Here is a 15,226-nt window from a genome sequence, read left to right on the forward strand (position 1 = left end):
ATTAAGTGGCTAAAAAATCAAAATAATAGATTATTTTAATAGTAATGGTCTGATATGAGGGACTTTGAAACCAATAAAACACGAAATTAATGTTGGAAATTTGGAACCTTGCTTTATGTTTTCGTGAGATTTAAATTACCACTCTCTGCAAAGTATCTGATAGGGAGGAATTACATAATTTGTTGTGAAACCTTATGAGTAGTGATACAAGTTTTTAATCAAGAGAACTGTTTAATTTTTCTGCTTCTCCAAGCTTATATCACTTGTTGAACACTTGTTGAACTTTTTATTTGCCACAGGAAAAACCATTTCAGCTACCAGAAATGTGACTTCTGTACACACCACCATCAGTATCGCCACAGCTGAGCAAATCGTGTCCAAAATAGAAAATGATTTAGCAGCTGGAAAAATAGAGCCAAAAGATGTAGAAAGGATGGTTGGTGAGGTGAGCAGTATCCTCACTGCTTCTCAGCCATTACCACCACGAATCTCTAACAGGTAGGTCATTTTGGCAATAGAATACAGGAGTGTTGTATTTACTGTCTTGACAAATTGGCCTTCAGCGAGTTTCACTTTTTCATAATCATAATTCAAAAGAATATTTTTTGTTCTTTAATATAATTATTCAAAATGGAAGGACTATCATTATAATGTTACCAGCTCTACCATAATATAATGCCATGGAAACTATTGGGGTTTTTTTTGTTGACACCATAATAAGTGAGCATTTTGCACTGCACCTGGATTATTGCTCCATAGCCATAACTTGCTTGATAATTTTGGATGTATGTGCTTGGTAATACTAAGTATACTTTTTCTTAACAGAATTATAAAACTGGTGGATTATATTGGCTTAAAACTAAACTTATCAACATCATCTGCTGGATTTGTCTCCCCTTCTCTGGCTCTGGCAGTTGTCAATACAAACAGAATCCGTTCCAGCCAGATGTCTTTTGCTGTCCAGGACTCAGCTGATCTCCAGGTTACAAAATACTTAAAATTACCTACAAATTGTCAAACATTTATTTTAAAGTGTTTATGGTTTTATGTTTATTAGGAACATGAGTTTGTTCTTTGTTTACATCAGTTTCAGGATCTTTAGTTCATGTTAGTTTCAGAATTTTTTTTAAACCCTTCACAGTTTTTCCTTTAATTTTCAACTGTGCAAATAGGTGTAAAGGAGAGCTGACTTAGCAGAAACTGGCAGAATTAGTAAGCTGTTGGAGAGGGTACAGCTAGAACATCAGAATGGAAAAAGTGCTTGGCAGAATAACTTTTCCTCAAGCCTCCTGAATTATGAGTCATTTATTCAACCACCATGACAGTGCTGAAATTTTTCAAGGAGTATTGCCAGATGACTTTATCTGCTAGAAGGAAATAACTGTAGAGGGTTCCAGGAAAGAGCTGTTATGTATGTTGCTTGGATAATGATGGTCAGACATTTGTCACTAGTGGCATCTCACCAAGAAAGAAGTGCTTAGAAAGCTTGGTTGGATCCCCTTTATCTCATTCAAAACCTCCCTCCTGACAGAAAATAATGGACAATACCAGTCTTGGAGGCTTAAGCAAGGAGAGATGGAAAGTTTTGGACCAATTTTGACACACCTCAGAGAAGAAAATAGCTTAATGTATCGTAAGCCATAAGTAGTACTGGAACTTTTCTGTGTTACTGAAAATTATATGAATGTCTAACATTTGAGTTGTTGTCTATTTCTCAGCAATATATAGTGCATGTATGTGAGATGACTCAGAGATGGTAGTGCTGATATACATTTATTTGCTAAGGAGTGACTTTTTCTTTCATGTCATTGGCAATGAAGCACTGAAAATTTTCAATAAGTATCATCTACTTCAAACTAGAGCAACAGGAGTACTTTGGTGGAATTGATTTAGGAATTTTTTTGATGGCTGTCTACACCAGTGCTTTCCAAAGTGGGGTTGGAGTATCCCAGGGTGTGCACACAACAGTCCATTGCAGTGCAGGAAAATGTTATTTATATGATTAATAAATTAAAAATACATTTAAAAAGTAGTTTTTAATCTCCTTAATTTTTTAAACATTCTATAACTTGCATAATATATTAGTACACTAATTTATACACGTAACTTACGGATAGATATATACTGGGGTTCATGCTCAAAAACCTTTAGTGGATGCATGATTAAAAACATTTGGAGTGAACTAGTCTAAACAGATGAATTAAACCACATGGTTAGGGCACTTTGGGGAGTTCACACTGTTACTCTTATTTCAGCCATTCTTTCAGTACTCAGATAATTCCTTTCTGCAGTACTACTACTGTTTCACATCTCCCAGGAACTCTTGAGGTGATGATATTTTATGTAAAGGACTAATGTATGTCAAGAATGTTGAGAGATTTTGTACTAAACAAAGTTCCCTGACCTGTAAGCACAGCACATAAAATGGGTGAAAGTTCATATCCCTTTTTTGTACAGTATTAGATCACTAAGCTCTTGAGGTACCTGAATTGTAGCTTTTCCAGTTTACTTTTGTAATTTTTAGCAGATGATCAAAAAGTTAAGGGTTTATGTTCTTATCTAAGAACATAAACTTAACCTACTGAACTTAAAAATGTACTGACAAATAATGGCTATTTACACTTTTTCTGAATTTTGACTTACTTCCTACAGGGTATAAAAAATTCTTTGCAGACTTTCATGCTTTGAAATTTTGATCTCCCTACACATTTATAGTTACATAGAGCTACCTGGGTTTTTGCTCCTCACCTTTCCCAAATCAATACAAAACATACAGTGATGTGTTATGACCCTGTAAGGAAATGGTTAAAGCCAGATTATTTCCAGTTGTAGGCAGACCTGAAATGGGATGCATCCTTTTCAGTCCTGTAAGTGCTATTTATGCATTGGAGCAGGAGAGGAATCAGAGTAGCAGTGGGTTTGTGACAGTAATTAGAGATATTTATTTTGAAGTTTTAAACTGAAAATAATTCATAATTTATTTATTTGGAGACTGAAATGAAGCATAATCCTGGTGTTTATTTTTCAGATCTCTCTAGGAGTTCAGGCAATTCAGAATTTAAATAATCTTGGATCAATTACACTTCCTTCATCTTTGCTGGAGAATTTACCCACTGAAGAGTTGGACTTGGCTTCTAGAATTATATTCAACTTCTTCAAAAAGACCACTGTGTTCCAGGTATTGTTTTGCCCCACTGTTCATAAGGATTTTAAATTCAAGCTTAGACTAAAATATGAATGGATTTTTTTTCCCCACAAAACACATTTTAAAACTTCTTACTTAAAAGGTAATTGTTTTTGTCCAGTGCTTGCTCCACATAGTAAATGAGCTTGTGGGTGTTGTACTCTAGTATTGTTTCCTTTAAGATGTTAAGATCTGGTGCTTTTTTTGTCATTCCAGGATCTGTCCTTGAAGAATGCATCTTTAATCAGTGGTGTTATATCATCAAGTGTTGCTAACCTCACAATTAGCAACTTAATGGCAAATGTTACTGTCATTTTGCAGAATACCAGACCTAATCAGGTAAAATTTGCATTTTGGCAGACTTAAAGTTCAGTTTTGTTGCCTCCACTGAAGTAGTTGTAGTGGAAACATTTTACTAAGAGTATAGGTCAGCTTGTTCTGCTTTACTAGTGTGGACATTTTATCTCCACTTGGACATTAAAAATCACTCCTGTTTGCTTATTTACCACTGGTATAAATTCTGGTTCTCAAGTAGTGTAAGGTAATTTTTCTTACTTAATGTGCTGGCTTTGCAGCTGGTTTTGTTGGTGTTGAATGGCCAGAAAATAATAATATAAAAATAATTAAAAAATTATAAGTAGTTTTTCTTAGGAGAACTGAAACACAGGATTGTGTCATCTGGAAGTATTAGGATTCTTACACACCATCTTTTTCTGAAAGAAGCATCAAGGATTAAAGTCTTCTATCTCATATCTTAAGATAGTTTAAAATACTCAATTATTATAAACTAAATATGTAGAGATTTCACTGATGCACCTGGAACTTTTTTCAGGAGCTGCCTTAGTGGCATCTTTACTTGTTTTGACATAATAATCAATCTTGAGATATAATTGTGAAAGTATTAGTATTTATAGCAATATAGTGCATTGCTGCTGGTATTTATAGAATTTGCATGTGTGTGAGGAAATCTGTGTGTAAATGTGTAACACTGTGACAGTAGGAAGTGATCAAATATTTGCAAATGAAAAGGTTTTTCATTTTCTGTGTGGTCATGACTTCAAAAGTTACAAAGTCCAAAAGGAGGAGAAATCCCAAGAATATGTATGGTGTGGGAAGACAATGAAAGAGCATTCAAAAGGTTCTACCAGGAACAGAATCTTTGCATAAGCACAAGACCTAGATCCTGTCTGATGACTTCAAATTTGTTCAGCATATTTTTGTATGCAGTTTGCAATATTAATCCTTTTATGCATATGAATTAATTTTGTGTTCACGTGAAACAGGTGTATTTGCTGTATACAGTGTCTATTCTTGCCTGAATTTTGTAGATCATTCATAAATTATTTGATCCTAACCTCACAGTATAGTAAGTTGTTTTTTTTGGTTTTGTTTTTCTCTTTACTCCTAAACAGGATAATTCCACAGTTAGATGTGTTTTTTGGGACTTTAATAAAAATGGTAAGTACTTGAGATCACCCAAGATACTATTCTGTTTTAGCTACATTAATTCATGTTAATGTAAATGAAGCCTTTTATGAATAACAAAGCTGTTTTTTTTAACAGGTGGACATGGAGGCTGGTCATATGAAGGCTGCACAGTTAAAGAAAGTAGAGTAAATGAAACAGTCTGTTCATGCAATCATCTCACAAGCTTTGCAGTTTTGATGGTAATTATTTTAAAAATTATGCAATCTTACCCTTGTTCAAGAACATGTTTAACCTAGAGTTGTCTTAAACAAGTGAAGACCCAATAAGCTCATATAACCTAATAAATAATACTCAGGTTCTGTTCACTTTAGTGGTAGCCATACAATTAGTCACATGCTTAAACTCCTTGTTGAATAGGAGTCGATGGAAAACAAATTCTTTAAGTACTGCAGCCTTTATATTTAGGCAGCTGTTTATAATCTAGGAAATAAAGTTTAGGAAATCAAATTTAAACAGGTTTTTAATCAAATGGGTTTTCACAGTTAGAGTCATACATAAAATAAAATCTCAAGTTTGAAGGGTCTTACAAGGATCACGGAGACCCAGCTCCCTGCTCTTTACAAGACCAGATTGGCTTTTTTTTCATCTAACCTTTTATAAGAGCCACGGTGAAAAGAAAGGAGTCCTTTCTTATTTATAAGTATAGAGGGGAAGGAGGTACATTTTGATGAATTTTGGTGGGTTTTGTATCTTTTTCTTTTAAATAAATCTGTTCTCTGAAAATAACTTCTGTTTCTGTTTTAGGACTTGTATGGAAATACCCCTTTGAATCCCACACAAGAATTGGTACTGACTTTTATATCATATATAGGCTGTGGCCTCTCTGCAATTTTTCTTTCTGTTACTCTTGTGACCTACATAGCCTTTGAGTAAGTACTCATTCAGCTCAGCTGAACTCCCATTATTCTTCAATTGTATTGATAATAGTCTTCACTGAGAAATCCTTTTAAACAGTTATGAAGTCTGTCTCCACAAATAATGCACAGATTTAGCTGGTTCCAACAGGAAGGTGTTGATTTCAGTCTTCAGAAAGGTTAACCTTAGAAACTAGTGAAGTATCATGAGGCTCTAGGACGTAAGAAGTGAATAAGTTGCACTCTGAAATATTTAATAATGGATTATCATAAAGAAGTGTGAAGGAATGTTTTTAAAATACACCATATAGAAAGCAGTACAGAATTCTAGCATTTTTAAAAGCATTTGTATTCTTTCTTTATTCTCTCATTATTCTAAAACTGGGACGTGTCTCTATCAAGGCCTCAGATGCCAAGTCAAAAGCTTGATCTAGTTAAGCAAAAAGAACAGACACATTTTTTGGGTTTGGGTAGCAATATAACAAGAAGTACAGCATACAATGTGAAAAAAAAATACAACTGTGGTACAAAACACTTCAAGTTATTGTTTGTATTTATGTAACCTTTTCTGGAGAACTTTATATATACAGTTAATTTGGAAGTATGTTTTAAATTATTCTCTCCATGTATAAATGCAACACATGAAGCATTGTATATGAATGAAAATGTGATTTTTTTTTTTCTTGGCATTTGTGAATGCCAAGGACTGCAGGAGATGAAATAAGCCAGGGATGCGCAGACAGCTGAGGCCGTCTCACAAATTTTCTTCTTTTTTAGGAAAATCCGGAGAGACTACCCCTCCAAAATACTAATTCAGTTGTGTGCTGCATTACTTCTACTCAACTTAGCTTTTCTCCTTGACTCATGGATTGCTCTGTATGATACACGAGGCCTGTGCATTGCAGTTGCAGTATTTCTTCACTATTTCCTCTTGGTTTCCTTCACCTGGATGGGCCTGGAAGCTTTCCACATGTATCTGGCCCTTGTGAAAGTCTTTAACACCTATGTACGGAAATACATTCTTAAATTTTGTGTTGTTGGTTGGGGTATGTATTTTTTTTTCCCTTTTTTATGCTTATTAAAAAGATAATTCCTCTTATCAAGTATTTCAGTGAATGTGACACAGGTCAGAAGTGAAAATTAGGTATATGCTCCACCTTTCTGAGGCATGGAGTCCTCCCAGCTGCAGAACTGAACTTTCTACAATGCAAAATGATAATAAATTTTCCTTGTGCTGGTACAATAGAACTTTCAAATGTGCATGCTTCCATTATTTCAGGAATAAATGCCAATAAGTATATATATTCCATTTCTGGAATAGCACTGTTGCTAACAAGATGCAGCAAAACCAGATCTAACTGGATAGAGGATGAAGAGATTCTGGGCCTGATTTTTATCTCCTATTTGTTTCTTAAAACATACATAAAAAAGAAAATCAGTTATCCTGTAAGAGATGTTTTGAATCAGTTTGAAGACTGATGATATAAAAGTCTTGGAGCTGGCTGTGGAGGACTCTTGTTTCTTTGCAAGTTGTGCTTCTGAGCAGTTTGAATGCTACAATTTTCAGACAGCTAGTAGTCAGCAGAATTCAGCAGCCAAATTTCAGAAAAACACAATAATTTCAAAAATAATTTCAAGTCCTCATAATACTGTCTGTGTTGATTTTTATGTATGTGTTTGCTCATCATCTTTTAGGGTTGCCGGCAGTAGTTGTGTCCATTGTGTTGGCAGTATCGCCAGATAATTATGGACTTATAACCACTGGAAAGGTTTCAATAAATGGACCTGATGAATTGTGAGTTAAAGGGAGGTTCTTTGGGGGAGGTGAGGGTAGGGAGTGGAGGGAGGTCCTACAAATTGCTTTTCTTTGAAGTAAAAGGGGGGAAGGCAAGGAAGTAGTAGTAGTAGTGCTTTGAAACAGTATTAACTCTACAGTATCTCGTGTTCTAGGGTTATAGACTATATGAAGGCTCATATCCTTTGGCCAAAAAAAGTACTTTTTTTGTAAAAAGGCAAAAATGGTTTGCATGTGCAACAAACTACAAGTTTGTCTCATGTTTATTTCACTTAATTTCTGTTTCTGGTAAGGGTTGACAGACTGTTCTTTTGTTCTAGCTGCTGGATCAAAAATAGAATTGTCTTCTATATTACTGCTGTGGGATACTTTTGCCTGATCTTCCTGATCAATATCAGCATGTTCATTGTTGTGCTGATCCAGCTCTGTCGTATCAAAAAGAGGAAACAACTCGGTGCTCAAAGGAAAACCAGTATCCAAGACCTTAGGAGTGTTGCTGGCCTCACATTCTTGTTGGGAATTACTTGGGGGTTTGCTTTCTTCACAGTAAATGAAGTATTTACTTACCTCTTTACCATTTTCAACACTTTGCAAGGTAAGTTTGTCCTCCATGTAACAGCTCCCTGTGTATAATAAACCAAACATTTTGAAACATAATTTTCTTGATTCAGCAATAACAATTTAACTTCAATATGTAGAGTAACATGTTAATTGTATTAGAGATGAGATGATACTGCTTTACAGTAATCTTAAATCGCAGTTTTGTAATGATGAGGTACAGAAAAAGTTGATACTGTTTATATAGGTATATTTATAAATATTGTAATTTAAAAAGTGTATGCAAACCAGATATCCGTGGAAGTGACTGTGTTTCACTAATAAACAGATTAATTTAGAATAGGCAGTTATTCTAAATGTTCATGTTATAATGCAGTCAATGTAGTGAAATCGGTATAATTTTTTCAGTTCCTCTAAGGCTTCTGGGGGAGGTTTGATATTCAGCAAAGGGTCATTGAGACAGGCAAGGCTGCAACATCTAAAAGTTAGTGACCCAACCCTTAAGCATGGCCTGTATAGTACTTAAGGACATATGGGAAGTAGATACAAAAACAAAGTTTTGTAAAGGCCAGGGTGCTACTGGATATATCCAAAAGCAAGTTGCTGCAAAGAGTTTTCTATAAAACAGGAGGTATTGTAGCTGTCCATAGTGTCCTAAATATACCTAAATATACCTGATATATATATATATATATATATGTATACCTGATAAATATACCTGATTGCCCTTCTGAAGTTTGGATCCAAATTCTGCTTAAATGACACTTAGATGACTGGCCAGACAATTTCCCAGAGACACAAAAGCAATGAAAATTGCATTCTATACAGTTGAAAATTGTATACACTGCTCCCCTATTTGCTGTATTGATTTACTATTATTTACTATTCGTTCTAAACCTAATACAATTTTTCCCATTGCAGATTGGAAACTGTGCAAAGATTGAGTTGTCGCTTTCCCTTAAATTGTGATGATCTTTTAAGGAGGGAAAGTTAGATGCCATCCTGTGTCAGTAGTGAATGAAAAGTAGACAAAGAGACTGTAATGTGGTACTGGTAGGAGATGGGATGAGCACCATCTCTTCTAGACAATATTTGAAATTGTGGTAAAGGGAGTACCATTTATTGTTATTTTAGACATGAGTGATTTTCTTTGTATGAGTGCTCAAAATTTTGTAACATTGGTGGTAATAGGTTAGCTGCTAATAGAAGATGTAATAGTGTGTCACACCATGTGCTGAAAAAGCTTCATAGTCTGATAATGTGGTATCACACGCTGTCTTTGACATTGCTTTGAATTCTTTTCCAAAAGCATTAAGTAAATCTCGAAATCAACAGAATTTTTTCCCTTTTATTTGATAGAAGAAAATTTTATGCACTTCGTGCATTTGGTTGTATTTGTTGTTTTTTCTTTTGTGTGTATGATTCCTCTAATCTATGTAAGGAAAAAGTGCAGTGTTAGGAGTTGTAAACCTTTTCAGCAAAGAAAAATTTTTATTAGAAATTTAAAAGAAATGACAGAAAACAAAAACATTGTTCATTAGGAAGTAGTAAAAGTGAATTTTGCAACAGTCTTTCATGTTACTGCTTTACAGGGTTCTTCATTTTCATCTTCTATTGTGTATCAAAGGAGAATGTCCGTAAACAGTGGAGAAGATATCTTTGTTGTGGGAAATTCAGGCTGGCTGAAAACTCTGGTAAATACTATTTTTTTTTAACTTCTGAATACTTACGTTTAATGTTAAGTTCCTGGTATTTTGTAATAATTACAAGAAAATAAAAAAGGGCAATTTATCACATTGCTGCAGTTGCAGTTCTAATTTATTATCCAAGATACAGTAAACTTCCAAAATTATACTCTTTAAAGGTGGTACCTGTTGCAGCTCTTGCATGTTTACATGCTGTTGCCTTAAGCTGTTGTGTGAGGATGCTAAGACTCTTAGTGCTAAGAGATGACCTCTTCCACTGCAGGGTAAAGGCATGTCTTTGCAGAAGACTTTTGGTCAGTTAGAAACGGTAAGATTTGTTCCAGCCTCTGGGTCTGCCAGAGTTTTACCAGTGACTTCCACAAAAACAAATTGAAGCAGGGTTTAAACCAAAAAAGAAATTAATTACTTTATGTTATTTTGTTAGTATGTAGTTGTCCTCTTGTAAAGACTTTTACTTTTTATAAATTTTCACTTAGAGGGTCAACTGCACTTCAATTATTTTTCTGATCTGGTCTGCAGTTGTAAAACTGTGACAGTTGGCTGCTTGTATTTTAAAAAGGGACAAGAGAAAAGGAACTAGATTTAAATAATTTTAAATATCAAGAGTCGTTAAATTCTTAGGAGAATATAATTCTATATAGAATACTGCAAGAAGTATGTCAAGCCTTACTTTTATATCAATTTAGTTGCATTATTAACTATATTTTTATGTAGTGCTTGTATGAGTTGTGTGATTTTCTATTTTAGACTGGAGTAGAACTGCTACAAATGGTTTAAAGAAGCAGACTGTAAATCAAGGAGTATCTAGTTCTTCCAATTCCTTACAATCAAACAGTAACTCCACTAACTCTACAACACTGCTAATGAATAATGATTATTCAGTCCATGCAAATGGAAATGGTAAGTATAATGCAAATTAGTATTTCTTCAGAAGTAAAATTCTTCATCCTTCCTGTTCTATGCAGTACTGTCCTCTGCACTGCTGCCCTCTGCTCTGTTCCTGACAAGTTGAAATGCAGGTGTAAATAGCACTGCACTCAATTTCACCTGCAATTTTCTGTGGCTTATTTGTCTGTTGAGAAAACTAGGTATGAATCACCACTGAATGTACTTACTAAAAACTGATCTTTTTTTCCGTGAATATAAGCTAGTTCTTTACATTCTTGCAAGGCACACATCATGCTGCTGATTTCAGCTCTCAATAAAGGCAATCAATTTTTCAAACAGAAAAATAACTTAAAAATCTGTAATGTCTAAAACCCTAAGTCAAGCAAAACTCAGAAGACATTAATCCTGTGTGCCTGAGGTATTTTTCCCACTGATCAAGAGTTTAGGCTAAGGAGTCATGTCATCAACTAGAATATTTATTATGAAGTCGTTGAACATGCTTGGAGGGGCTGTATTGTTCTCATTTCTTGGCCTTTGCTCTCCTAAAATAGCACATAATCAACAGGATTATATCAGCAGATAACCTCTCAGATGTACAGAGTAAAAGCCATGGAAATCATATGTGGGTTAGAGGCTACTGTTCCTTTGAGTGTACTAACTGCATATTGCAGAGAAATCTCCCACAGTGTGGGAGATGGCATTTGGACATGCTCTGACCAGCATTCCAAATGGAGGTGGTTTTTTTTTTTACATTCCTTTGTAACATCTCCCTGTTTGGGCACCACATAATGCAATAATTAACATGCTTTTTATCTAACAGATCAGTTGAGAACCAGAATCCAGTAACATTCACTATCATTAAATACAAAGTAAGGCAATATTTTTAGGAAGAAGTATTTCCTCTCAAAGAGAGAAATTTTCAGGTGTAAAAGCCTGCATGTCTTGTAGGGTTCTTTTTTCCTTGCTATGTTAATTGCTCTCATGAAAGAAGCCATCTCTCCCTGCAACATCTAACATCCTTATACATAGCTGAAAAAGCATTTTGACAGTTTTTCTCAACAGAAAGATAGCTAAAATATTCTATTGAACTTGTTTGTTGCAGCAACTGAGTGAATAAGTCTGTTGCAGCTTTGTGGAAAAAGTTTTTTCATTTGGATATTTTAGAATGAGATGCTAAATTGATGATCCAAACCATTGAGTGATGCCAGTTCTGCTGGATGTGCTCCAATTCTGTCTTACTATATTCATATAATCAGACCTTTCCAGTGTGAGTGTCTGTGTGTCCTGTGCCAAAAGGTTTTTAGACAAAAGCAGCTGAAAGAACTTCTATAAAACTTTGTTTTTGTGCACTTACAAACATGGATATCTTGGGTGACCTACCTCATTTCCTATTTTATTGTCTGTTTTGAATGCTGTGAACCTCGTACCACATCCTCCGTTCGTATCAAGAGGGTTGTATGATACCTTGCCTCAATAGTTTGACTGAATTCTTCTGAATTCTTCTGGGTCCTTAGAACTTCCGTAAGAAGAGGCTAAAACTATGCTTGGATAGCTCCTGGCAAAGCTCTTAAAGGCAATTCCTTACACCTAAACTTCCAAACATGGGGCAGTTTTGTCTCAGAAGAGCTAGGCTAATGACTCCAAAAGGTATTAGGCTGCTGTTAGATCGGAACATGGAACCTTCCAAATTGCTGCACCTGATTGCTCTCCTCTCAAAGATGGAACTTGAAAATAACATTTCAACACTTGAGTTTAAAAAGTGATCTCCAAAACCAAAAGCACTCTAGAAATTAAGATTTATGATGTAAATATACTGAGCTGTAAAGACTTCATGGTTTTAACCTCACTGCTTTTACTGAAATGCTATTCCAGATTCAGGACTGAATGACTTAATGTGGTAAGTTTGGGATGCCTGTGACTTAGCTTTCCTATTGGACTTCATTTTTTCATGGCATCCTAATATTTCCTTATGTTCAGTTTTTCTCTGGCAGATTTGCATGTTTCAGAAACTACCATTGGGTATCACATGGCTGAACATGCAGATTTCTTCACTGAGAAATACAAACCACCTTCCTGAATTTTTTCAAAGAAAAATTTATTGTTTTCTTCTCATCTTTTGCCCTAATATTAGGGCACAGCTATTTTGAACACTCCTAAGATAAAATAGTGTTAGGCAGGGGGATAACCGATAATCACAGTGTTAGCAAATATGGTTATTTTCTATAATTTCAACCTTTTTCTTATTTGAATTCATGAACAAATCTTTTCTGCTCATCTTTCCCTGTCACTATTTGTGCCTGTTTAAGTGCTTGATAGCTGTTTAAATTAATAAAAATCCAAACTGAAATGTCTGCACAAATACTTAGAATAAAAAACCACAAATTCTTATTAAAAATATTTAGAATGTGATTCATAGAGGCAGGAGATTTATCCAGTGAACTAAACATTCGTGGAGCATTTCATTAAAAGGCTTCAGTCAGCAGTGGTATTAGATGTGTTCACTGTGGATTCACCTTAATGTGTAAGATTCTCTGCAGTCTAAATATGGTTTTGACCTGTGATCAGGTTTAGGCCATATTCTGTTTGTCCTTCAGAAGTAAATGCTGTAAGTTGAATTCCTTTCAAAGGCACAAAAATTCCTTGTATTCTCAAACACTTTCTTCTTTCAGATGCATGGCATACATGAGATACCTTTAAAACTTAATTCAATAAAGCAAATCATTAAAATGAGGAGTATTTTGCATATTATCTACTGATACTTATTCCAAGTCAAGTCTACATTTTGGGAATTGTGACTTTCGTTGCTTAAAATATGGAATCCTCATGCATAAATGTATTAACATCTCTTAAATATCAGGATTTCACACAGAAATTTAATGTATACAAAATATTTACCAAAACCACACATTTTAAAATAGTTGCAGGGATAAAAAGTGTATGAACTCCCTACATTGACTAAAAAAACATGGGAGGCTTGATTCTGAAACTTTCTAATAGGAGATGCCCTTTTTTTGTTTCAACAGGCCATCTTCCCAGTGAGAAGAATGGTGTTTGTTTCAGTGTACAGAATGGTGATGTGTGTCTCCATGACTTTTCAGGCAAACAACTTGTATTTCAAGACAAGGATGATACTGGCAGCCAAGAAAGCCAAATCTCACTTAGAAGGACTTCAAAGAGAGGAAGCCTAAGTTCTATGGAGAAAATGTGATTTCCTTTTATACAGCACATCGTTTTACAGTGTGGAGTTTTACTTTAATAGTTTTACATAATGTGAGCAGACCAAGAACTGGTTTTATTTAATATATGGTACTGGAACTTCAAGGCAGCCATGCAATGGATTGACAAGGACAATTATTTAATAAAAAAAGGAACCTACTATTTTGACAAGGTCCTGGGATGTCATATTATAGCTGGCACACTTTTTGTTTCTTCATCAGAATGGGTTTTTTTAAGGATTTTTTACATTTAAACAAAAGTTTTATTTAGACTTTTTTCATTACAATTAAGTTTATCTGGATATAGTGCTTAGTAGTATTGTATAAATGTAGAAAGTTACAACTTGTGCATACAAACGATGTTAACTTTAAAAATGTTAGCTACACTGTCTTCAACTTTTTGTGTGTTTTAGTAGGAAACTCTGCAGTGATGTACATAACCAGAAGATATCAACCTTTAAGCATCTCAATTATACTTTTATATTTATTTCTTGTAATATAAATTTAAATATACCTATGTATAGAAAAATAACTGGTATTTTGTTTGTAACTTTTATTGTAAGTTTGCATTTTTCTTTAGTTAACTACCTTTAACATAGAACGGTACAAAAGTTAATTTGTCCAGTAAGTGGATCACTTACAGTGGTTTGAGTATAATCACTAGATGCAGAACTGTAAATAACAAACACAATCAGTCTAGAACTTTTAGCTACCTTTTAGTACACCACAGAGGGATAGAAATTGAGTATAATTCAAGTAGAGTGCCATGAATGGAGTATTAAATAAAGTAGTCAGTAGGTTATTAAGTGGAACTAAGTTGTGTTAGTGGCTTGAGTGAACTCATCAGTTTTTGCCATTGATTTCACCAGGGTCAGTATTTATCTTGAATGGTGGGACACTGCCATTGCAATTTCTCAATTGCAATGATGAAAGGAGAGAAGTTTGGGGGGGGGCAACTTGAAGAAAAAATATAAATAGTAAATGACAGCTGCTATATTTAGTAGCTGAGAAATTGTTTCATTGTATGGTTGTTTTTTGAGGGGCGGCTCTTGAGCTATTCTAATGAGTATTTCTGCTTGTGCTTTGGCTCTTGGTTGGCAAACCAAATACTGAGGTGTTAGCTCAGTAATTGCTGAAGCAAAATTTCATTCCTCTTGTGGTATTTACCTGAAAAAAATGGATTTTGGCTCTTCATGTAAAACAGATGAGAATCTGTACAACATCATGAAGATTCCTCCTGAACAGAATTTGGCCTAAGCCCTGGTTTTACTTCTTCCTCACACATATGTGCAGCTGGGACCACTGGTTTCTTTTTAAATTTTCATTCTTTGGCAAAAGTCGGATGCTCCCAAAGCAAGCTAGGACAAACTGGTGGCAGAGTACCAGGCCCTGTAAAGAGGGCTGCATGAAGCAGGTGCAGGCTGAAGGGGAGCCAGGGCTCTGCTTTCCCGGTTGGTAGGGCTCAGTGCTGCGCTCTGAAAATACTCTCCTCAACAAAAAGCATGTGTTACATGCCTCTTGTCCGGGGCTCTGCTGGA

General features: G+C 34.9%; 1 protein-coding gene across 4 annotated transcripts in view; it reads left to right on the forward strand.

The window, feature by feature from the left end:
• ADGRG2 (adhesion G protein-coupled receptor G2) overlaps nt 1–14,500 on the forward strand; it is a 55,224-nt gene extending 40,724 nt beyond the window's left edge. For 3 of the 4 annotated variants that reach the window (XM_015644191.3, XM_015644181.1, XM_019008377.1), the window contains 13 exons: nt 300–498; nt 826–982; nt 3,029–3,178; nt 3,401–3,523; nt 4,597–4,642; nt 4,748–4,851; nt 5,417–5,541; nt 6,304–6,572; nt 7,222–7,321; nt 7,642–7,916; nt 9,472–9,573; nt 10,333–10,485; nt 13,497–14,500. In XM_015644191.3, the coding sequence (XP_015499677.1) occupies nt 300–498; nt 826–982; nt 3,029–3,178; nt 3,401–3,523; nt 4,597–4,642; nt 4,748–4,851; nt 5,417–5,541; nt 6,304–6,572; nt 7,222–7,321; nt 7,642–7,916; nt 9,472–9,573; nt 10,333–10,485; nt 13,497–13,681 (1,988 nt within the window). In that variant the 3' untranslated portion in view covers nt 13,682–14,500. Of the gene's footprint in view, nt 1–299; nt 499–825; nt 983–3,028; nt 3,179–3,400; nt 3,524–4,596; nt 4,643–4,747; nt 4,852–5,416; nt 5,542–6,303; nt 6,573–7,221; nt 7,322–7,641; nt 7,917–9,471; nt 9,574–9,847; nt 9,893–10,332; nt 10,486–13,496 lie in introns of those variants that run through there. The other variant, XM_015644225.1, reaches the window with a different exon arrangement.
• The last annotated feature ends 726 nt before the right edge of the window (nt 14,501–15,226 follow it).

This window comes from Parus major, chromosome 1, assembly GCF_001522545.3.
Source record: "Parus major isolate Abel chromosome 1, Parus_major1.1, whole genome shotgun sequence".
NCBI classification, from domain to species: domain Eukaryota; kingdom Metazoa; phylum Chordata; class Aves; order Passeriformes; family Paridae; genus Parus; species Parus major.